The 24032-nt window shown below is 39.3% G+C and overlaps 1 protein-coding gene across 8 annotated transcripts in view; it reads right to left on the bottom strand.

The window, feature by feature from the left end:
- MYO5A (myosin VA) overlaps positions 1-24032 on the bottom strand; it is a 198999-nt gene that overhangs the window by 72300 nt on the left and 102667 nt on the right. For all 8 annotated transcript variants that reach the window (XM_041743414.1, XM_041743415.1, XM_041743416.1 and 5 more), the window contains 7 exons: positions 14912-15177; positions 13818-13899; positions 8525-8665; positions 6122-6247; positions 4777-4860; positions 2023-2184; positions 738-835 (listed from right to left, as the gene is read on the bottom strand). In XM_041743414.1, the coding sequence (XP_041599348.1) occupies positions 738-835; positions 2023-2184; positions 4777-4860; positions 6122-6247; positions 8525-8665; positions 13818-13899; positions 14912-15177 (959 nt within the window). The remainder of the gene's footprint in view (positions 1-737; positions 836-2022; positions 2185-4776; positions 4861-6121; positions 6248-8524; positions 8666-13817; positions 13900-14911; positions 15178-24032) is intronic.

Raw genomic sequence — 24032 nt, 5'->3', positions numbered from 1 at the left:
ACAAAACAGCAATTACAGCATAAGCCCCTCCCTTTTATTAGTGTCTCTCTCTCTCTTTCTTTCTCTCTCTCTCTCTCTCTCACACACACACACACACACACACACACAAAAACACAGCAGGGAAGGAAGAGATGTTGGTTGGTTAAGAAGGATTTATGTGAGTAAATATCAGTTATTTTTCAGGGTATAATAAATTTTTTAAAATTATTTTTATGATATTTTATATTTTTCAAAAACTGTCTTTACAATGCACATGCATTACTTTTAAATTTTGAGAAAAATTTCCATTTTGAATAAAAAAAACTTCCCCCTCACACATGGTATTCAATTTAGGACAAGACATTTGGTAATAGTAGACAGGCTCTGATGGTTTCAACAGTGGGAAAGTAGCAGAGAGAACACTGAGCCTCCACCAAAGCAGCCTTACCCGACCTGATTCTGGTTTTAACTAATGGCCAAATTAACAAAAGCCCAGAGACCTTGAATTAAAGTAAATTCAAAATAGAAAGCAGAACTAGGAATGCTTGGTTGACCTCCACTTTTAAAATCTTCAAAAGGTCAGCTACTAATTTGTTACATATTCTCCAAAGAAAATGAAAAAAGAAAAAAAAATCTATTAACTAGTGATTTCCCTCTACAAGACATGAAGATTTTTCCAAATATTTTTTCCTTCTGTTGGTATGGGAATCCCTATGAAACTTGGACATTTTTTAATTCAGTAGTTGAGAAATGCTTACGTGAAAGGGAACTTGAAGTCATTAGGCTTAATGCAGCGCACGTAGTGAGGGGTAGTGGCATTGAGGGTCTCCATAAGCAGATGAAGGGAGTTTCGGAACTTCATGAAAAACAAAACAAAAGGAGCCATCAAGGTTTTGTCAAAGTTGACGTATAACAACTTAAAGTTTTCCAATGACACTACTGGAGATGATTTTGCCCCCTATGACCTGACACAACCTCAGAAGCAGGGGTGTTCTAAATAAGAATGTAGGGCTTTAGGTTAAAATTTGCTTAAACTCAGCCATTTGTATGCTTATTCTACTAAATATACATTTGTTCTCCTCCCACCACATTTCCCTCATTCCGTTTTTATAAACTTGTTTTCTTAGAGACATTTTAGGTTCACAGAAAAATTAACTGAAGAGGGATTTTCCATGTGCCCCCTGCCCCCACACAGGCAGCACCTCCCCCATTATCAGTACCCCCAACAGAGTGGCACATTCATTAGGATGGTCTGACAAATCAGTTACCTGAAGTCCATCATTTACATCAAAGTTCACTCCCCCCCTTTATTTAACACAGGCTCCCATAGCTTTCTATCGTGAATGCACAATTCTGACTAAAAATATCACCTTACTTGAAGAAAGTTAAGTCCATTTATCGTGTACAGTAGGAATTCTGCTACAAAATACTAAAAATATAGCAGGTAACTTATAAGAGCACAGGAAATGAGCAGGAGGGTGGGAGAGTGCAGCCAGAGTGGGGCTACCATCAGGGACACAGGTTCCAGCCTGGAGGCTGTGCATCTCTATAAGGCCCTGCTTCCTATTTCACCTAGACACACAGTCCCCCACACAGGAAAGCAAGCTGACTGGCTTCCTGTCCAGAGCCCCCAGCCTTGTTCAGGTACTATGCCTGTATGTAGGATTTCCTACTCCCCACAGAGCTGAGGACATCAACAAGAGAGGGCCCTGCTCCTGCACCGAGGGAGCTGGCGCTCTGTACAAACCCACAGAGGGAACAACCAGAGGACAAACTGAAAGCAGCAGTGGTCTGTGAAGGATATACACTACAAGAAGTAAGAGCCAAAGAAAATTATTTGGGGAAAGGCTTCCACAGAGTCATGGGTCTAAAGCTAGGTGGAGAGGAGCAGGAGGGGATGGTATGACATGTCCTCACAGTAAAAGCTCTATCTAGCCTTTCCCCACCTGAGGACCCCATGTGGGGCTTCAGCTGAGCCTGAAGGGAAGACCTGGGGCTTCCCTGAGGAGAAGGAGCCCTGCCATGGTAGCTCCTTCAACTCACCTGGTGCCCCACAGTTTTCTTGTGTTCTTTGGCTGTCTGGCCTGGTCTGCCTTTGGTGGGCTTTGCAGGAGTGCGGCTAAGGGGCATGCGCCCTGATGAGGTGGCTGATGTTGGACTGATGGCCTTCTCATCATCTTGAAATAATTCTGGTAGCATCTTAAACTGAGTCAGAAACAATAGAAGATAATTACACTCTAAATTAACTCAAATGTAAACCTTCACAGAAGACCTGGAGTCCATACTACTTCCCTTCCTTAAGTAATCCCTTTCAGAGTCTCATTCCAGAAGTAATCAATATCTATCTGTGTTAGGAAACAAAGATATGAGAGGAAGGTGACACAAATGCTACAAAAACATAGGAGGAAAAATCTGGTGATTCTACAGCCATGTTTGGGGAAAACAAAATCAAAACTACTTCACTCAAGCAGCCCCTGTGGCACAGCGGTTTAGCACCACCTGCAGCCCAGAGTGTGATCCTGAGACCCGGGATCGAGTCCCACAATGGGCTCCCTGCATGGAGCCTACTTCTTTCTCTGCCTGTGTCTCTGCCTCTCTCTCTCTCTGTGTGTCTCTCATGAATAAATAAATAAATAAATCTTAAAAAAAAAAAAAAAAACTACTCCACTCACACTGGCAATCCTAATCTACAGAAATGTCCACTACAAACATATTACTGGTCTTGAACTACAATTATTTTATGAGCAAAATACTAATTGAAAGTCTTATCTTATTACCTTACCTCAGGTAAGGTAAAATGCTTTATCATCATGCTTCATTCATCTACCTACTAACACAAATGGTGAGCACCAGCTAAAAAAACTCACTGAAAAATCTCAGCAAGAAGGGTGTCATGACTAGTTCTCCAATATTATAAGATTGAAAAATAATCACGAATTAATTTTTGAAAAATAACATAGATTTATAAGGAAAACAATTAAAAGCCCTATTCTTGTCCTGGATGTAACCTTTTATATTTGTTTTCAAGGGATTGATAACTTGATTGCATAATTTCTGCAATCAATTTTGTGTTATACCAGGTTAGCACTATGAGAGACTATTAAAAGATCTGGCATTTAACAAGTAGATGGATGGTATTAGTCAATATGGTTAGGAGAGATTTTATGGAATGAAAGAGACTTCAAACTAACTGACAGGAACATCTTGAAACATATGTATCTTCAACAGTGACACATTCTGCATAAAATTCTTCAAATTATAATTGCAACTACTAATTATTTGTCTAATAACTTCAGAAATAACTTTCTTAGGAGAGTTCTTTCATTAAAAAACAAAATCAGAGAATTCCATTTGCTCATAATGTGTATATTTAATCATAAGGGTAATTTAAGAAATAACTCATGATGTATAAAACAAATTGTTATACAAACATACCAATAATGGTTGCTTCTACACAAATGAATATATCCCTTTTACAGAAAAAAAATATACATATATCCTAGTTTATTTAGCTGCAAAGAGGAAAACATGTAGTACCACTATCTTGTATTACAAGCTGTGTTCCAAGAGAAAAAATAAGAGTCCCTAATAGATTTGAACCCCAAACCCAAGTTATGTGTATCATGATGCACCATCTCCCAGCTTTAGCTGTAACAATGCTGCATAGACTGCAATCACTCCAAATGATTCCCCAGAACACATAGCTACCTTCTGATAATTAAGGATCTACTAGCCATCATAAAAGTTAGTCAGAAGAAAGGACTGATTACAAGTGTCTGGGGAATGAGAACCTGAGAATGTTCCATTTAAGCTAAATTGCCTAGGCAGAGTATTAGAATTTTATGGTTTCCATCACTATTCATAAATAGAAACGATTTATACTCTAACTGAATACAGCACGCTGAGGGACTGGCACTATGAGAGATTTTTCTTTTATACATCATTCCTCCTATAAGCTATAAAGCATTAATGCCCAGTGCTTATGAGTGTAAGTAAGAAACTGACTTAGATACCGAATGGACTTTCAGCTCAAGTCATGATCTCAGGGTCCTGGGATCAAGCTCCATGTCATGCTCCGTACTCATCAAGGAGTCTTTGTCTCCTACTCCCTCTGCTTCTACCCTACTATCTGTCTCATGCTCTCTCTTTCCCTCTAAAATAAATAAATCTTAGGGCAGCCGGGGTGGCTCAGCAGTTTAGCGCTGCCTTCAGCCCAGGGTGTGATCCTGGGGACCCAGGATGGAGTCCCACATCAGGCTTTCTGCATGGAGCCTGCTTCTCCCTCTGCCTGTGTCTCTGCCTCTCTCTCTCTGTCTTTCATGAATAGAAAAATAAAATATTAAAAAAAATAATCTTAATTAATTAAATGATTAAATGATGCAGCAAAAAACCTGTTTTCTCTCATCATTTTTCACAAAGGCACAAGAAAGTCTACAACCCCTGTGGAGATAACAATTTCACATAAAACTCAAAATATTGCAGAGTGGTTAAGAGCAGACTCTGAGCAAGTCAGCCTATGTTTTGTCTTGAAAACTTATTAGCTATGAAATCTCTGTCCTTCAGTTCCTTCTTCTGTAAAATGTAATGATAATATCACCTCATTATAAAAATTACATGAGTAACATTCATAAGGCATTTAAAACAAGACCTGACACACACTGTTATGTATCTGATAAATTAAAAACTAACAGTAAAGCTAATTTTGTTAGAAAAATCATTATTGTTAAAAAGCTAATGTTTAAGTAATTAACACTTTATTGAATATATCCTGATTGGAGAAAGCCTATACACTGTTACCTTGCTTGATTTCAGAACTTTAATTTGTTCTTCAAAAACAGTGTCTTTATTCTTTTCCAGAAAGCCTTCACACTGGTATTCCACCTGAAAACGCATGCAAAAATGTTCTTAACTAACAGACTTTTTGAACAGATATTATTATCATCAACAACAAAAATACATATTAGGCTCAGGATCCAACTGGCTCTCAGCAAATTGGTATCAATTTTATTCTACGAAACCAGTACCATTCTTGGGAAGAAATACATGAACTCTAGAGTAAAACTCCTCAAATACTGTTTTGCCCTAGGGAAGAGTGGTAGTGCTAATTAGTTATGGTCTGAAAGATCCTCCCAATTCATAGGGAAGCAGACTCATAAGAAGTTGACTCTCTTCTCCCATGCTGGCAGAAGAGAGCTCCTCCGTGGCCAACCCAACGTATCTTCTTGTGACTCACATCACTACCCAGGAAGGGTAGTTCTCTTGGGAGAGAAGACACTAAAGCTAAAGAGAGATCAGAAGGAACAAAGAGCTGTCTGACAGAGGGTTGAGGTGGTGCCTGGGTAAATACTGTATGATCTGGTAAGTGGAACTACCTGAGAGTGCACTTCTTGCTTCCAAAACTCCAGTGACTTAGGGCATCTACCACTCAAGCTGCTCCCCAGCCTATAACACAAAGCCCTTAGGTGACCTAATGTCATTCCCAGGTTTCCAGGTAGGATTAAGGAGACTCAGAAGGTCCTCAATTCCTGAAGGAAACTCCAGGAAGTTTACCCCCAATAGCCTACCCACGTCTCCTTTAAATATAAAAAAATATAAATCTCATAGCTCCTGATTTTCTGAGTACACCACAGAATTCATGAAGTAGCAAGTCTGCATACCCTGTTAGTAGGGACCCAGTAACTCAGCCACAGAGGCTGACACAAGCCCATAGTCTCTATTCTAACCCCTCAAAGACATCAGCAGTCTGAGGCAGTCACCTGTAATTAAACACATTAACATTTCTACATTGAAGCATGTAAATATCCAGCATAACTGAGATAAATAAAGACTATACACAACCTTGTGTTAGTTCAAGTCAGAGATTAGGTTTAGCCATAAAATGAATTATGAAAAGACTTCTTAGTTTTCAGAGTTTCTTGGATTTCAGAATTACAGACGATTGTAGACTCATATTTATTTCATAATATAATTCTATTTAGGCTAAAGGAAGAGAAAACCAACAAAGGACACTGAAAAATACTTCTCTTATAAGACCATAAAGAATGCAAGTTTCAGCAAAGATAAAAATATCTCTTGACTATCACTTTTTTCCTTCTTTGAACTTAAATATTCAAAAAGAAAAAAGGTAATAAAGCTTTCTTACTTTGTCAGCAAAATGTTGGATGATGAAAGCTTTGTTTGATAGACGGGGCTTTTCAAAGAGTGCACATTTGTTCAAATGTGTGTTGTACAGTTTTTGGGCCCAAGTGTCATCTGTACCTTTAGGCATCTACATTCAGGAGAGAAAGGAAAAAACAAAACAAAACAATGGAAACAAGGTGAATATTTTTATGAGACTCTTCTGATGAATCAACCAAGGGCCATTTTTTGGCTTTTCTAACAACTTTTTATTCAATTAGGGACTCATTCCTTCCACATTTCTGCTAGATGCCAAAAATTAATTGCTAATGAAAAGCAATGATTGAGACCTTCTCATGGGTGACTCAACCCAATCTTTGGGCAACTCAATCTGCCTATACCAGGAATCATCAAATAAATATTCTGTTTTTAAAACAAGAGCCTCGCAAACAAAAAATGAACTATCATGATGTCATGTATTTTTTTTCTAGGTAAGCTATGTGCCCAATATGGGGCTTGAACTCATGACTCCCGAGATCAAGAATCACATGCTCTACTGACCTTGCCAGGTGCTACATATCACATATTTTAAAAAATTTGTTAAATAAAGGTAACATCTGCAGAGAATGAAATATTTATATAATTCAGAAAGGTTTAAAATGAAGAGTAGGGGCACCTGGGTGGCTCAGTTGTTTAAGCATCTGCCTTTGGCTCAGGTCATGATCATGGGGTTCTGGGGTCAAGCCCCACATTGGGTTCCCTGCTCAGCAGAGTCTGCTTCTCCCTCTCTCTCTGCCTCTGCCTCTGACTTGTACTCACTCACTCTGTCACTCAAATAAAGAAAATATTTTTTTTAAATAAATAAAGAGTAATCTCCTTTCACCATTTCCACCAACTTTTTTATCTTTCTGTCTAGAGGTATGAACACAAGTAGAATCATTCTGTAAGCTCCTTGCATTTTTTTAAATAGTAGCAGTCTTGTATTTATGGCTATTAAGCTGTTACTCATTTTTTGTTCTTATAAAAATGGTCACAAAGGCTTCTTTTACATATATACCTTGGATACTTTTGCAAGTATATTCATAGGGTGAACTCCAGCAGTTCACCATTGTTAGGTCCAAAGGTACCTGTGGTTACAAATTTGATAAATATTGTCAAATCTCCTCAAAATATGTTGTATTAACTCACACCCTACTATCAATGAGTGGTATTATCAAATTTAACCTTACCTATCTGTGGTGTGTGGTGGCTCAGTCAGTTAAATGCCAACTCTTGACTTTTGGCTTAGGTCATGATGTCATGATCCCAGGGTCCTGGGATTGACCCACTTGTGCTCCACATTCAGTGTGGAGTCTCTTGAAATTCTCTTCCTCTCCCTCTGCTTGTCCTCCCATTCACATGGGCACTTCTCTCTCTCTCTTTCTCAAAATAAGTAAAATCTTAAAAACAAAAACCAAAAGCCAAAAACCAAAAAACAAAAAAACCTTGCCTATCTGATAGGTAAAAAGCAGTATCCCATTTTTTATTTGAATTGCATTTGTATATAATTTCAAGCGAAACTGAACATTACACTCATTCTTAATGTTGTAGGAAATCTGGATGCTTAGGAGGATCAGTCTATGGTAAGTTGTAATTTATGGCATATAAACTAAAGAGTTAAGAAAAAAGATAGGTTATTTGTCTAAGATCACTCAGCAGTAAAGCTGGATATCCATTATTTTCTCAACATGCTGTGTCTTCAAATATTAAAGCTAAAATTCCCTTTCTACCAGATATATTAGTAATAAAGAATAAGCAGTCAATTTAAAAATTATATTTAGGACTATTATTCAAAATATATCTTGTATGATTTCTTGCATATCTTTAAATATGTCATACCACTGAACAAAAAAAAAGTACCAAATACAAACATATTGATAACAAAAGTAGCTAAGACTGGTGGTAGTTGTGTCTAATATCAATTTTTCACATAACTTAGAAGCAGGTGAAAAAAGAAAGGAAATTCTCCAAGTTTCTTTTTAATTTTTTTTTAAAAAAGATATATTTATTTACTTATTTTAGAGAGAGGAGAGTACGAGTGGGGGGAGGGGCAGAGAGAGGGAGAGAATCCTCAAGTAGACTCCCCGCTGAGCGTCAAGCCTGACTTGAGACTCAATCCCAGGACCCTGAGATTATGACCTGAGCCAAAATCAAGAGTCAGCCACTCAACTAACTGAGCAGCACAGGTGCCTCAAAATTCTCCAGCTTTCAATTGTATTTGGAAGCCTTTGGGTCTAGTGACCCTTTGGAATGCAAGTGGGGTGACCTATCACTTATTGCCACAATGGCACTTCATGGTATACTAATGAATCTCTACTTGAATCCACTAACCTTCTGACCTTGACATAGCTCTTTTGATAGACTAGGTACATCTGAAAATCATATTTACCTTGCATTCTTCATCCAGCAAATCTAAAATGCCCAGTTTAGATTCTATAAGATTAATGCAAGGCTGATTATCATAAAAATCTATGAGTGTCCATGGAATTTGTTCTTTCATATATTCTTCTTGTTCTAATTTGAAGACATGCTGAAATGAAAAAGACAAAAAAGAGCTGGCATTATTGAACAGTACAAGTAATGTTAGTCAAGAAACAACATTTATAGAAAACAACTTAGATTTTCTAAGAGGATATGAACATAATTTGAGATAGTCCATGGCATTCAGCAACCATAATCTTGTGGGAGAAACATGATTTACACATGGAGAATAATATAAGAAGCAAATAAAAACCACAGATAGTAAAACCTCAGCTATACAGGATTGTTGGTAAACAAGTAAATCTAAGTATGTAGATGCATGCGTTAGACAACTGACAAATGTAGCAGTATTTTATATTTTTTTATGTATACATCTAACACTGCACTATATACTTTTTGGCCTCAGATTATTGCACAGTGCTGCTAACGATGCCTTAGCTGGCCTTGAACAACTATGCAGAGCAGATGCACCCTGGACCACTGAACCAAACTGGGTGATGCTTACAGCATAGCAAAAATAATTCTCTTAAGGGACAGTGATGTTGGAAGTTCACGTGCCTCAGAATTAGATAACAGTGTTTTATGTCTGCTTCCATTATCTTCCATAGTCAGGGAATCTTTGGCTCAATTTTCTGAATTCTTCATCCAATGCTACAAGTAGCTGCAAGAAATATCAATTCACTGCTCTTTCTGCTAAATGCTTCTACCACCATCCTCACCATTGCTTCTAATCTCCATTCACTCATTTATGCAAAAATATGTATCACCTGTCTACTATGTGCCAGTCACTGCATACCATTAACAAACTAGACATGGGTTCTGCCTGCATGCAGTTTGGAGACTAATGGGAAAAACAGACAGAAATAAAATAATCACAAACTGTAGTAATGTTACAGAGGAAAATAATGCAAGCTATGAGAGCAAGAGTCCTCATGAAGTTTAGATATATGGTGGTGAGGGAAAGCTTCCCAGAGGAAAGACTGTATGATATCAGCTCTGCAGATGAATGGATTTCAAGTTACTCTAGGCAGAAGGGCAATCCAACCACTGATACAGTTCTTGCTTCAGGCTGCCCAGCCAATGGAGCAACCCACAACTTCTTGTCTCCACAAGATGTTAATGACCTCTACTCATTGTTCTTGGGGATTTCTGCTTTCCTTTGTCTCTTGTGTGTCCTTGTTCTCTCACACATTTTGATGCTTTTTCTGGAAAGAACAGCTCTCTCTATGACCAGACAACTCATATTTTCTAGGACCCCAAGCCCCATGAAACTTAGGTGTCACCAAGATTTCTGATACATATTCTCCTTGTGCACCTGGAACTTTCTCACTTTATTCTGTACTTATTATAATGCCCCTCTTGGCTCATTTGCAGCATTTACCAGCTGCAATAAGCTTTAATAATTAAAAACAAACAAACAAAAGGGTCACCCACATGAATATTTATATCATGCTAACCAGAAAGCAAATTTATTCTGCTCTCTTGATGAATGAGAAGGCAAATAGGGCACCATGTGTCAGCAGGATGCCTTGCCTGATGGCACCAATATTTTACAAAACAATGAGCCTTGTCTTTTTTTAATTTAATAATTTATATGCAGTCACTGACAACAGAAACACTGGCCCAGATTTTACATGGGCTTGATTCTTACACACATTTCTATGCCTAGGTGGGGAAAGTCCACGAGGCCTCAAAAATTCTGGATACTTAATTGTCAAAAAGACAATGTGGGCACAAGGTTCAACATGGCTAGAGATCCTTGGCCAATCTATAATGCCTCCAAGCACTAAACATGCCAATAACCATTTTGATCATACCCACTGCCCCACCCATAAACCCTGCCAAGGGACTGGCCCAGAGCAGCCAAGCTCTTTACTATAAGACCCCATGTTCCTAGTCATAGCTGGTAAACTGCTAGAGATATCTGAGAGAAAAGTGAACAAAGTTATGATTCTCTTTCTCAGGTGGAAGAATTTGGAAATGGGCAATTAATAGTGCAAGCTGAAGCCAAAAGAAGTCAAGATGAATGGGGATTTCAAAGCAAATTAAGGGGATGAGAGGAGCAAGCTAACCACTGCTGCGTTCATAGGAAGCTTGAAGTGAGTGAGAAAGTTGAAACCTTGAGAAAATATATACAGAATAGAAGGGAAGAATAAGCCATATGACAGTAAGAGGGAACAAACACTGTGCAGAGAGAAGATAAGATGCAGTATAGTGTGTGTGTGTGTGTGTGTGTGTGTGTGTGTGTGTGTTTGTGTGTAGAGAGAGACAGAGACCGAGACAGAGACAGAGAGGAGAAACAGATGGAAAGAGACAGAGGGAAAGAGAAACAAGAGAATCAGAAACACACATGCAGAAACATGGGGTCCTTATAAAATAGACAAATTAGCAAGTCCCTAATGAGGCCAGTGATGGTTCCTTATATTGGTAGTCATGTTGTGCCAAAATGTACTCGGAAAGAGCTCAGGTTGTGGCTCTGATTAAAGTATTAAGAAACTCAGTAAAGCCTTGAGAAAAGATAATGCTTAATTTAATCTCTGATAGGTTTTTATTTATGTTTCTTTTTTTAATTTAAATTTATTTTTTCATTATAAATTTATTTTTTATTGGTGTTCAATTTGCCAACATATAGAATAACACCCAGTGTTCATCCCATCAAGTGCCCCCCTTAGTGCCCGTCACCCAGTCACCCCCACCCCCGCCCACCTCCCTTTCCACCACCTCTAGTTCGTTTCCCAGAGTAAGGAGTCTCTCATGTTCTGTCTTCCTCCCTGATATTTCCCACTTATTCTTTCTCCATTCCCCTTTATCCCCTTTCACTATTTTTTATATTCCCCAAATGAATGAGACCATATAATGTTTGTCCTTCTCCGATTGACTTATTTCACTCAGCATAATACCCTCCAGTTCCATCCACATCGAAGCAAATGGTGGGTATTTGTTGTTTCTAATGGCTGAGTAATATTCCATTGTATACATAAACCACATCTTCTTTATCCATTCATATTTCGATGGACACCGAGGCTCCTTCCACCCAGGGCAATTTACACGTTTAATGCAATCTCTATCAAAATACCATGGACTTTCTTCAGAGAGTTGGAACAAATTATTTTAAGATTAGTGTGGAATCAGAAAAGACCCTGAATAGCCAGGGGAATTTTATTTCATTTTTTTAAAGATTTATTTATTTATTTATGAGACAGAGAGTGTGAGAGAGAGAGAGAGAGAGGCAGAGACACAGGCAGAGGGAAAAGCAGGCTCCATGCCGGGAGCCCGATGCAGGACTCGATCCCAGGACTCCAGGATCACGCCCTGAGCCAAAGGCAGGCACCAAACCGTTGAGCCACCCAGGGATCCCCAGCCAGGGGAATTTTAAAAAAGAAAACCATAGCTGGGGGCATCACAATGCCAGATTTCAGGTTGTACTACAAAGCTGTGGTCATCAAGACAGTGTGGAAACAGACACACAGATCAATGGAACAGAATAGAGAATCCAGAAGTGGACCCTCAACTTTATGGTCAACTAATATTCGACAAAGCAGGAAAGACTATCCACTGGAAAAAAGACAGTCTCTTCAATAAATGGTGCTGGGAAAATTGGACATCCACATGCAGAAGCATGAAACTACACCATTCTCTTACACCCTACACAAAGATAAACTCAAAATGGATGAAAGATCTAAATGTGAGACAAGATTCTATTTATGTTTCTTATGCAAAGATGAAAAACAGAACAATCACATTTTTATGGAAATAGTCATAAGGCTAAGGTTTGAAGATCACCTCTGCATTATTTCACTGTGTTAAGTAACTTAACTTGCTAAATACAGACGGTTCAAATTTTCATCAGAGTATATGCAGTATTTTTTTTTAAATCAATCAGTCAAATGTTTGATAATGACAAGCAACAATCCCTTGTCCCATCCTTCAATCCAGTCTCACTCTCTGGAGGAAACCATTTTTAACTTCCTTAATTATTTCTTACTAATACTTACCTCTAAAGAATATGTGTACTTCCCGTTTTTTAAATTTGTCCATTGGAAACATCATCTATTGATTTCTTGATGAGACAGATGAGGCTAAATTCATATATACCACCTCTCCACTGCCCTTCTGCTTTCCTCCCAATATTATTACTTTTGGTTCTTCTTTTGATTTTTACTAATTTTGTAACTTAAAACTATACCTTTAAACTTCTATTTCTTTATCATTAACCATGCCACCTGACCTCTCTCTTATTAAGATGAGGATACTAAGGGCTCTTTTCCTATCCTTCAGCTAGCTCTCTTCTCTTCCATCTTCAATTCCTATGGGTGACTTTTTTGTTTTGTTTTTTGGGTGACTTATTTTTAATATCCTCTTCCATCAGTACTAACAACCATCCCAAATCTTGCACTTAGAACTGTGCCTGGCACTTTACATACTCTAACTCATTTACTGTATACAACCATATGCAGAAGGTACAATCATTACCCCCATTATACAGATGAAGAGACTAAAGCCCAGGAAAGCCAATTAACCTGTCCAAGGTCCCCTGAATATTCAATGCAGAATGGGATTCCAATCTAAGTTTACTTTTGAAGGTCTGTGTTCCTCACTATTGTAATCTACTGCCTCTCGTTTTTAAATATCTTGAAACCCCCCAATACCACGAGAACATTTGAAGATATATTATTACTTCACAAGAGCCATTCTCAAAATATGCCCATTGCCATTGTCATGGTGAATGTCTCAGTCTATTGAAAACAGAATCTGTAAAAGAATATGTAAATAAAATATGCAGAAAAGAGTATGTGTTCTGATTTTTCATGCTGGCATCTTGCTAATACAGCAAGTGAGTTAAGACAGTCTTAACTCCACAGGGACAATACACTGAAGGATATCCTAAGCTCAAAACTTCATACTGACTATGTTACTACCCATCACACTTCCTGCTTCCATCACTCAACTTACTTCGACTGAGTTTTTACTATTTTCAGACTGTAATCTGAAGATCATCTTGAATCTTTTCTGGGTCATAATCACTTCTTTAATATTGCATTAATTTATTAATTTTAAGTTCCTCAACAGCTCAGTTGTTCTAAAGCCTAGACAATTATTGCAATTTACAACCTCATTTCAGAAACCAGACTTTAAACACAGTGTAGGAATTCAAAAGAATAATTTACAGTAGAATATTAGTTAAGAAAGAAAAGTCTTACCATATTGAATTGTTGCTGTAGTTTTTCATTTGCATAATTTATGCAAAACTGTTCAAAACTATTTATCTCAAATGTTTCAAATCTGTAAAACCAAAAACAATATGTGAAGAGGAGAAAAAGAAACAAATAGCTTTTTTAAATATTCAAAATGTGCCTATTAGAAAAAGGGAAAGAAAGAGAGAGAGAGAGAGAGAGAGAAGAAATTTCCCAACATTGTGAAACTCTCCACATCAGTGAAGGTAAAGGTTTGTAAGTCAGTTACATGGAATCTGTATCCAGCAGATAGGCATCAACCACATAGCAGAAAGGTTTTTTTTAAGGCTCTTTAAAGATGTGTTCAACAGTATGAGTTTTTGAGAGCCAATTCATCTCCAAGTGGGGAACAATCGAATTATGATAAAGCTATTGATCTTGTCAATTTACAGATTCACAGTGTCTACATTCACATAACAGGGAACAGAGAACAGAGATCAAACAGGTTCTTTTGAAAAACTAAACAATAGGGCAGCTCAGGTGGCTCAGCAGTTTAGCGCCACCTTCGGCCCAGGGCGTGATCTTAGAGGCCCAGGGTTGAGTCCCGCATCGGGCTCCCTGTATTCAAAAGGAGCCTGCTTCTCCCTCTGCCTCTGTCTCTGCCCCTCTCTCTGTCTCTCATAAATGGATAAATAAAATCTTTAAAAAAAAAACACTAAACAATAAAAAATTAGACATCAAAAAACAAATGTAGGGGCTCAGCGGTTTAGTGCCACCTTCGGCCCAGGGCGTGATCCTGGAGTCCCGGGATCGAGTCCTGAGTTAGGCTTCCTGCATGGAGCCTGTTTCTCCCTCTGCCTGTGTCTCTGTCTCTCTCTATCTCTCATGAATAAAATCTTAAAACACACACACACACACACAAATGTATATGAAAGGTATTAACAGTTCAAGTGGGCACCCAGAAAAAGCAACTAGCAAACAAAATAAGGTTTTTAGAAATGCTCTCCTAGTTTTCTTTTGTCTTCACCAGTAGGAGAAAGAATCTAATACACATTTAGAGTTACTAGATAATCTCTAGAAAGAAATGCTCTATGGCAGAACACTAAGCCAAATACACTTACCCGTATATGTCCAGCACTCCAATAAAAGAGTGCTGTTTGACAGCTGAATGGAGGGCCTGATTGACATGATCTACAATCCAGTTAAACAGCTTGGCATAAATGTGCTTGGCTAAAGCATCACGGGCATTCGTGGCCTGCAGCTTAGAGATTGGTTTGATATATGTCTCTGTGGCGGTAGCCAGTTTCCGATGGCAGAGCCAGTGACACATCTCCTCATAGTCCACTCCCATAAGATCAGAGAAGATGCTGAGGGGTTCATGCTTGGGCTGACAAAAAGAGAGTGGGTTATTTCTTTTGGCCAAATCAATCAAATATTTCCTAAATTTACTAAAAAATACTAACAAAGAGGTAACAAAACCCAGAAATTTCTTTGTTATAACTAACACAGTGCTCATGTGAAGTGGTCGGTGATCATAATCATAATTGTCCATTAGACTAACATCCAGGCAGCATTTTATAATCTCTTCTAGGGCTCATTTCACAAGCTACATCTTCCTTTGTCTCTTCACTGTATTTGTTTTTAATCTGTCTTTAGGCTCCTTCATTCAGTCAGTTGATCAGAGTATCTGTCAGCTTGTCAACAAGTATTTACTGAATGCCTATGATATGCCAGTAAATAAAACCAGACATGGCCCCTATCTGCCTAGAACTTATAGTAACTAGAGGAAATGGATATTAATCAAATGACTGTTCCCTAACCTGTAAAATTACTGCAAAGAAAAAAGGAGCTATACTCTGATTCCATGTGAAAGGAGTGTGCCCTATTCAGGAGTCAGGGGCCAGTTGCCTTGAGAAACAGAGCTGAGATCTGAAGGATAGGAAGGTATTAACTCAGTGAAAGGGGAAGAAAGGGTCTTCAAGCTGAGGGAACAACTGGTATACAAGTCCTGTGGTGGGAGTGAAGCTAGTAGTATAAGAGACTAAAGCTGAGTGAGGGAGAAAATATCTGAGATGAAGCCACAGAGACAGGCAGGGGATATACCATGGCTGGTCTTCATCCTGAGAGCAAAGGGAAGCCACTGAAGAGTTTGAAAGAGATAACTTCATAGCTATTTGCATGACTTCTTAGATTAGAATCTCTTTAATGGGGATGCCTGAGTGGCTCAGTTGGTTAAGCAGCTGATTCTTGGTTTCAGCTCAGGTCATAATCTCACAGTTATGGGATAAAGCTCCATGTTGGGCTCCTGCTCAGTGCAGAGTCTGTTTCAGATTCTTTCTCCCTCCCCCTCTACCCTTCCCTGCTTGCATCCTCTTCCTCAAATAAATAAATAAAATGTGTAAAAAAAAAAAAAAGAATCTGTTTAATGACTTACATATCTCTATTCCCTATAATGTCTTCCATAGGCCTTGCATTGAGTAGACATTCAACAAATACTTGTTTAATTTAATCCACATGAGTACATTACATTTTTTAACATCTTCATTCACATATTTCAATTGAATCTGATGACATTCCTGGGGAACAGGCAGGATGAACATTGCTATCTCTGACTGAAATCCAAGAGGAGAGCTTGGATTTGAAACATCACATGACCAATTTATGTCAGTGTTGTCATTAGAACCTGGGTGCCCTGACACCCTCACCTCCTGACCTTTTCCATTGAGGAAATTCTTCCTTCCTTCATCTCACCTCTTCCCAAATGATCACTTCAGATATAAATCAGCACCATTACCAACAGCATGTCACAACTCTCTTAAATAAGCAGCTAATTTCATTCATGTAAATATGAATGATTTGACATCATTTAGAAGTGGATCAGTACTCTCTAAACATACTCTATTTGGGGAACCTGGGTGGCTCAGTGATTGAGCGTCTGTCTTTGACTCAGGTTATAATTCTAGGGTCCTGGGATGATCGAGTTCCACATTGGGCTCCCCGCAGGAAGCCTGCTTCTTTCTCCCTATGCCTATGTCTCTGCCTCTCTCTCTCTGTGTCTCTCAGGAATAAATAAATAATAAAATAAAATTAACATACTCTATGTTAATGGCATTACTTTACTATTATATCACAGCTGTAAACTTTTTTGTTCAGATTTTCTGTAACTTTACTGATTTCTATCTCTTTTTATCTGAGAGAAGTCAATAATCTCCCACTATGATAGATCAATTTTTTCTTGTAGTATCTGTTGGTTTTTGCTTTATATATTTTAAGTCTATGCCATTAAGTACATTAAAGTTTAGAACCATTACATCTTCCTGGTGAATATAATCTCTATCATTATATACTACTCTATTTATCTCTACTGCTGCTTTTGGCCCCAAACTTTATTTTGTTCAACATCAATACAGGGTCTGCTAGGTTTTTTTGTAGCGATTATGGTATATCTTTTCTAAACTTTTTATTATCAAACTTTCTATACCTTTATGTTTTAGGAATGCTTATTTAAAAAGCATAGAGCTGTATTCCTAAACCAGTTATCCAGTTGTTATCTAGTAATCTAGTTCTATGATTTTAGGGGGAGCAGGGGCTGATGATTTACTTTATTTTTTTAACTTTTTCTTCTGAGCTAGTTTTAGACTAACAGAAAAGTTACAAGAGCAGTACAAAGAAGTCCCTTCACCCAAATTCCCTAAATATTAACATTTTACCACACTTGCTTGTATCATTCTCTTTCACATATGTGCACATACACATTAATTTTTAGAACCTTTGAGAGTAGAGTGGGAGAAAAAAAAAAAAAACCTTTGAAAGTTCCAAGCATGATGCCATTTTAGTCCTAAATATTTTAGTTTGCATTTCCTAAAAACCAAAGACATTATCTTATATAACTATAATATCATGAAGAAAATTAGAAAATTAGCAATGATACAGCTCTATTACCTTACAGATTTAATTCAATTTTTTTTGATTGAGCTAATCAATTTCTGCACAGAGGTGAGGGAGAGATTTTTATAGTCCAGGATCCAGTCTGAGTTCATATACTCCATTTAGTTGCCAGTTTCATTAGCCTCCTTTAATCTCAAGAGGTCTTTGCTCTTTTTTTAGTTAGTTTGTTTGTTTGTTTTTGGTGATATCAATATTTTGATATTTTTGAATAGTATGTCCCTCAGTGTGGGTCTGCATGATGATATCTCATGATTAGATCTGGATCATGCTGGGATCCCTGGGTGGCTCAGCGGTTTGGCGCCTGCCTTTGGCCCAGGGTATGATCCTGGAGTCCCGGGATCGAGTCCCACGTCGGCCTCCCGGCATGGAGCCTGCTTCTCCCTCTGCCTGTGTCTCTGTCTCTCTCTCTCTATGTCTATCATAAATAAATAAATAAATAAATCTTAAAAAAAAAAAAAAAAGATCTGGATCATGCCTTCTCGGCAGGAATACCAGAAAAGTGATGTTGTGATCTCAGTACAACATATTAGAAGTTATATAATGTTGAACAGTCATTTCTCCAAAGACGACATCCTGATGGCCAACAGACACATGAAAAGATGTTCAACACCACTCACCATTAGGGAAATGCTAACTAAAACTATAATGAGATATCAATGCATACCTGTCAGAATAGCTAAAATTAAAATCGTAAGGAACAAAAAGTGCTGGCAAGGATATGGAGAAAAAAGAACCCTTGTACACTGCCAGTGAGAATCCAGCCACTCTGGAAAACAGGATGGAGGTCCCTCAAAAAGTTAAAAATAGAACTACTCTATGATCCAGTAATCACATTACTATTTACCCCAAAAGTGGAAAAAGACTAATTCGAAAGGATACATGCACCCCTATATTTACTGCAGTATTATTTACAATAGCCAAACTACTTAAAAAGTCTAACAAACAGACACTTAACTACTGAGAACAAACTGATGTTACCAGAAGGGAGGTGGGTGAAATAGGTGATGGGGATTAAGGAATGCACTTGCTGTGATGAGCACTAGGCATTGTATGGAAGTGCTGGATCACTACACTATGCACCTGAAACTAATCTAACACTGTATGGTAACTATACTGGAGTTAAAATAAAAAACTTAAAACATGTTCTTTTTTAAAATTTTTTTAATAATAAATTTATTTTTTATTGGTGTTCAATTTGCCAACATATAGAATAACACCCAGTGCTCATCTCGTCAAGTGCCCCCCTCAGTGCCCGTCACCCATTCACCCCAACCCCCCGCCCTCCTCCCCTTCCACCACCCCTAGTTCATTTCCCAGAGTTAGGAGTCTTCATGTTCTGTCTCCCTTTCTGATATTTCCCACACATTTCTTCTCCCTTCCCTTCTATTCCCTTTCACTATTATTTATATTCCCCAAATGAATGAGACCATATAATGTTTGTCCTTCTCCGATTGACTTATTTCACTCAGCATAATACCCTCCAGTTCCATCCACGTTGAAGCAAATGGTGGGTATTTGTCATTTCTAATGGCTGAGGAATATTCCATTGTATACATAAACCACATCTTCTTTATCCATTCATCTTTCAATAGACACCGAGGCTCCTTCCACAGTCTGGCTATTGTGGACATTGCTGCTCTAAACATCGGGGTGCAGGTGTCCTGGCATTTGATTGCATCTGAATCTTTGGGGTAAATCCCCAACAGTGCAATTGCTGGGTCGTAGGGCAGGTCTATTTTTAACTCTTTGAGGAACCTCCACACAGTTTTCCAGAGTGGCTTAAAACATGTTCACTATAAACTACAAACCAGAGAAATAAATATATTTAAAGGCTTTTTAAAAGCAAACAACAAAAACAACAATAAAAAAAGAAGTTCTATGATGCTGATTGGTCTCACTACTGGTTGTGTCAATTAGAGACACAGAATGTCAAATACAGAAGGGAATGCCTGCCAAGTTTCTCCAATGATAAAGATGACTATCTTTCCCTTTTTAACTACTAAGTATTTGTGGGGAGTTCTGTCTTTTCCAGCCCAATACACCAATCATTATTTTTTTTACACCAATCATTATTATTATTATTGTTTTAATTAATGATATTTGATCTATATTGGCACGTGCTTTCCTAGTTTATGAATCCACCATTCATTCTCTCCTTTTAGATCTATCTTGGGTCATTCTCCTTCTGCCTATGTGACTTCTATGCTTCTTCCTTTAATATTTCCTTTAGTGAGGGCCTCTTGGTGACAAAATCTCCCAATTTCTTTCTTTTTTTTATTTTTTATTTATTTATTTTTTTAAAAAGATTTTATTTATTTATTCATGAGAGAATAGAGAGAGAGGCAGACACACAGGCAGAGGGAGAAGCTCACTCCCTGCAAGGAGCCCGATGTGGGACTCGATTCCAGGACCCCAGGATCATGCCCTGAGCCAAAGGCAGACACCCAACCACTGAGCCACCCAGGCGTCCCAAAATCTTCCAATTTCTATTTGTCTGAAACAGTTCTATTTTTCCCTCATTCTGGAAAGATCTTTGTACTGGATATATAATTCTTCTAAGTTAATAGTTATTTACTCTAGAGCACTGAAGATAGTGGTCCACTGTTTGCTGGCTCCTATTGTTGTTGAGAACTACTGGTTTAACTATTATTTCTTCAAAATTAATGTAATCTTATCTCTCCGCCTGTTTTAAGATTTTTCTCTCTGCCTCTGATATCATTATGGTGTACCTTGGGGTGGATTTCTTTTTATTTATTCTAAATGGGATTTTGTGGACTTTCCAGATCTGAGGTTTAGTATAGTTTTCACAATTTCTGAAATTTGTAATTATCTATTCAAATATTATGTCTGCCTCATTCTTTTTCTCTAGGAATTCTTGTTGGATTAAAATTAGACTTTATTACTCCATCCTTCACCTCTCCTATGTTTTAAGGTCCAATTTTGCATTTGGATAATTTTGCCACATCTCTCTTTTAGCTCATCTTTTCCCTTCTCAGTTGTGTCAAATTTGCTGTTAATTTCTTTCAGCATTCTTAATAGGTTTGACTTTTATCTGTTGTTTTGCCTAGCTCCTTCTATTTTGTTCCTTTGTGGAATTTTTAATTTTTCACTATGAGCCAGTATTTCTTGTAACTTTTTTCATGGGACTCTACTGAGACCTGGTCTGAATGTGAATCATCCAAAGTAGATTTGCATTTGCTTCTGACAGGCATCTAACGCACCACCAATCTGGGACCCATTTAAGCTAAGTTTTCTGTATTTAGCTTTCTGGGACCAAGTAGGAACTATAAAATGAGTCTGGGAGTAAGTGTGAGGGTCAGTTGACTGTTGTAAATTTTTAGAAACTATTTTCTCCTCCAGTTAGCAACAAGGCTTGCTCAAGCCAGATCAACTTTTCTTTGTACTCTTGGAGTAAGTGGTGGGCAATTTTATGACTAATTTCCCATTTAGGGTCTCAGCTTTAGGCAGTGATTCCTCTGTTTATATGAGCCCAAGGCTTTGTCTTTTGTACTTTACTTCGCTAAGAAAACCAAAGCTCATGGTCACCAGGTTCAGTAAATGCCCTAACTCCAGGGCTCTACTTCCTATTTTTACTTAGCTTCTGGCCGGAGTAGATTTTACATATTTATTAATTTTTTAAAAATATATAATTTATCATGGGGTGTCTGACTGGCTCAGTCAGCAGAACATGCAACTCTTGATCTCAGGGTTGTAAGTTCAAGCTCCACATTAGGTATAGAGATTACTAAAAAACAGAATCTTTAAAATATATATAAGTAGGGGCACCTGGGTGGCTGGCTCAGCAGCTGAGCACCTGCCTTCGGTTCAGGACATGATCCTGGAATTCCGGGATCAAGTCCTATATAGGGCTCCCCACAGGGGAGCCTGCTTCTCCCTCTACTGATGTTTCTGCCTCTCTCTCTGTGTCTCTCATGAATAAACAAATATTTAAAAATATATATATATATGTGTAATTTATCCAGTATGAAGATCAATCAGAGCACCTAGTTGAAAATTGCTGGAAGAGGAGGGGCAAGATGGCGGAAGAGCAGGGTCTCCAAGTCACCTGTCCCCACCAAATTACCTAGATAACCTTCAAATTATCCTGAAAATCTATGAATTCGGCCTGAGATTTAAAGAGAGACCAGCTGGAACGCTACAGTGAGAAGAGTTAGCGCTTCTATCAAGGTAGGAAGACGGGGAAAAAGAAATAAAGAAGCAAAAGGCCTCCAAGGGGGAGGGGCCCGCGAGGAGCCGGGCTGAGGCCGGGGCGAGTGTCCCCAGGACAGGAGAGCCCCGTCCCGGAGGAGCAGGAGCTGCACCAACCTTCCCCGCGGAAAGGGGCTCGCAGGGAGGTGGAGCAGGACCCAGGAGGGCGGGGATGCCGTCGGGCTCCCAGGGACACTAACAGGCACCTGCGCCCCGGGAGAGCGCCCCGAGCTCCCTAAGGGCTGCAGCGCTCGGCGGGACCCGGAGCAGCTCGGAGGGGCTCGGGCGGCGGCTCCGCGGAGGGGGCTGCGCAGCTCCGGGAGCAGCTCGAAGGCAGCTCCGGCAGAGGAAAAGGCTCCGTGCGGGGGGGGGGGGGGGGGGGGGGGGGGGCTGCCCGGCCGGAGCGGGAATCCAACAGCGCAGGCCCGGGAGCACTGGATGCCGGGACACAGCCAGGATCCGGCCTCCCCCCGGGGACAGGCAGAGGCCGGGAGGGCCCAGGACCGCAAGGACGCTCCTGCCCCGAGCTGAGCAGATCAGCGGCCCCGCCCGGGAGCCTCCAGGCCCCTGCAGACGGGGAGCTCTGTAGTTACTGTGGGAGCTGACTCCAGGGCTCCAGAGCTGGGCACCACCACTGCAGTTGTTCCTCCTGGGGCCTCAAGGGGTAAACAACCCCCACTGAGCCCTGCACCAGGCCGGGGCAGAGCAGCTCCCCCAAGTGCTAACACCTGAAAATCAGCACAGCAGGCCCCTCCCCCAGAAGACCAGCTAGAAGGACAAGTTCCAGGGAAAGTCAAGGGATTTAAAGTATACAGAATCAGAAGATACTCCCCCATGGTTTTTTGTTGTTGTTGCTGTTGTTTTTTGCTTTTGATTTGTTTCCTTCCCCCACCCTTTTTTTTTTCCCTTTTCTTTCTTTTTCTTTTTTTCTTCCTTTTTTCCTTTTCTCTTTTCTTTCCTTCTTTCTCTCCTCTCTTTTTCTCCTTTTCCCAATACAACTTGCTTTTGGCCACTCTGCACTGAGCAAAATGACTAGAAGGAAAACCTCACCTCAAAAGAAAGAATCAGAAACAGTCCTCTCTCCCACAGAGTTACAAAATCTGGATTACAATTCAATGTCAGAAAGCCAGTTCAGAAGCACTATTATAAAGCTACTGGTGGCTCTAGAAAAAAGCATAAAGGACTCAAGAGACTTCATGACTGCAGAATTTAGAGCTAATCAGGCAGAAATTAAAAATCAATTAAATGAGATGCAATCCAAACTAGAAGTCCTAATAACGAGGCTTAACGAGCTGGAAGAACGAGTGAGTGACATAGAAGACAAGTTGATGGCAAAGAGGGAAACTGAGGAAAAAAGAGACAAACAATTAAAAGACCATGAAGATAGATTAAGGGAAATAAACGACAGCCTGAGGAAGAAAAACCTACATTTAAATGGGGTTCCTGAGGGCGCCGAAAGGGACAGAGGGCCAGAATATGTATTTGAACAAATCCTAGCTGAAAACTTTCCTAATCTGGGAAGGGAAACAGGCACTCAGATCCAGGAAATAGAGAGATACCCCCCTAAAATCAATAAAAACCGTTCAACACCTCGACATTTAATAGTTAAGCTTGCAAATTCCAAAGATAAAGAGAAGATCCTTAAAGCAGCAAGAGACAAGAAATCCCTGACTTTTATGGGGAGGAGTATTAGGGTAACAGCAGACCTCTCCACAGAGACCTGGCAGGCCAGAAAGGGCTGGCAGGATATATTCAGGGTCCTAAATGAGAAGAACATGCAACCAAGAATACTTTATCCAGCAAGGCTCTCATTCAAAATGGAAGGAGAAATAAAGAGCTTCCAAGACAGGCAGGAACTGAAAGAATGTGTGACCTCCAAACCAGCTCTGCAAGAAATTTTAAGGGGGACTCTTAAAATTCCCCTTTAAGAAGAAGTTCAGTGGAACAATCCACAAAAACAAGGACTGAATAGATATCATGGTGACACTAAACTCATATCTCTCAATAGTAACTCTGAACGTGAACGGGCTTAATGACCCCATCAAAAGGCACAGGGTCTCAGACTGGATAAAAAAGCAGGACCCA

The sequence above is a fragment of the Vulpes lagopus genome, chromosome 2, assembly GCF_018345385.1.
Source record: "Vulpes lagopus strain Blue_001 chromosome 2, ASM1834538v1, whole genome shotgun sequence".
Taxonomy (NCBI): domain Eukaryota; kingdom Metazoa; phylum Chordata; class Mammalia; order Carnivora; family Canidae; genus Vulpes; species Vulpes lagopus.
The sequence above is the reverse complement of the archived record's forward strand: the minus strand, read 5'-3'. Positions and strand labels throughout refer to the sequence as shown.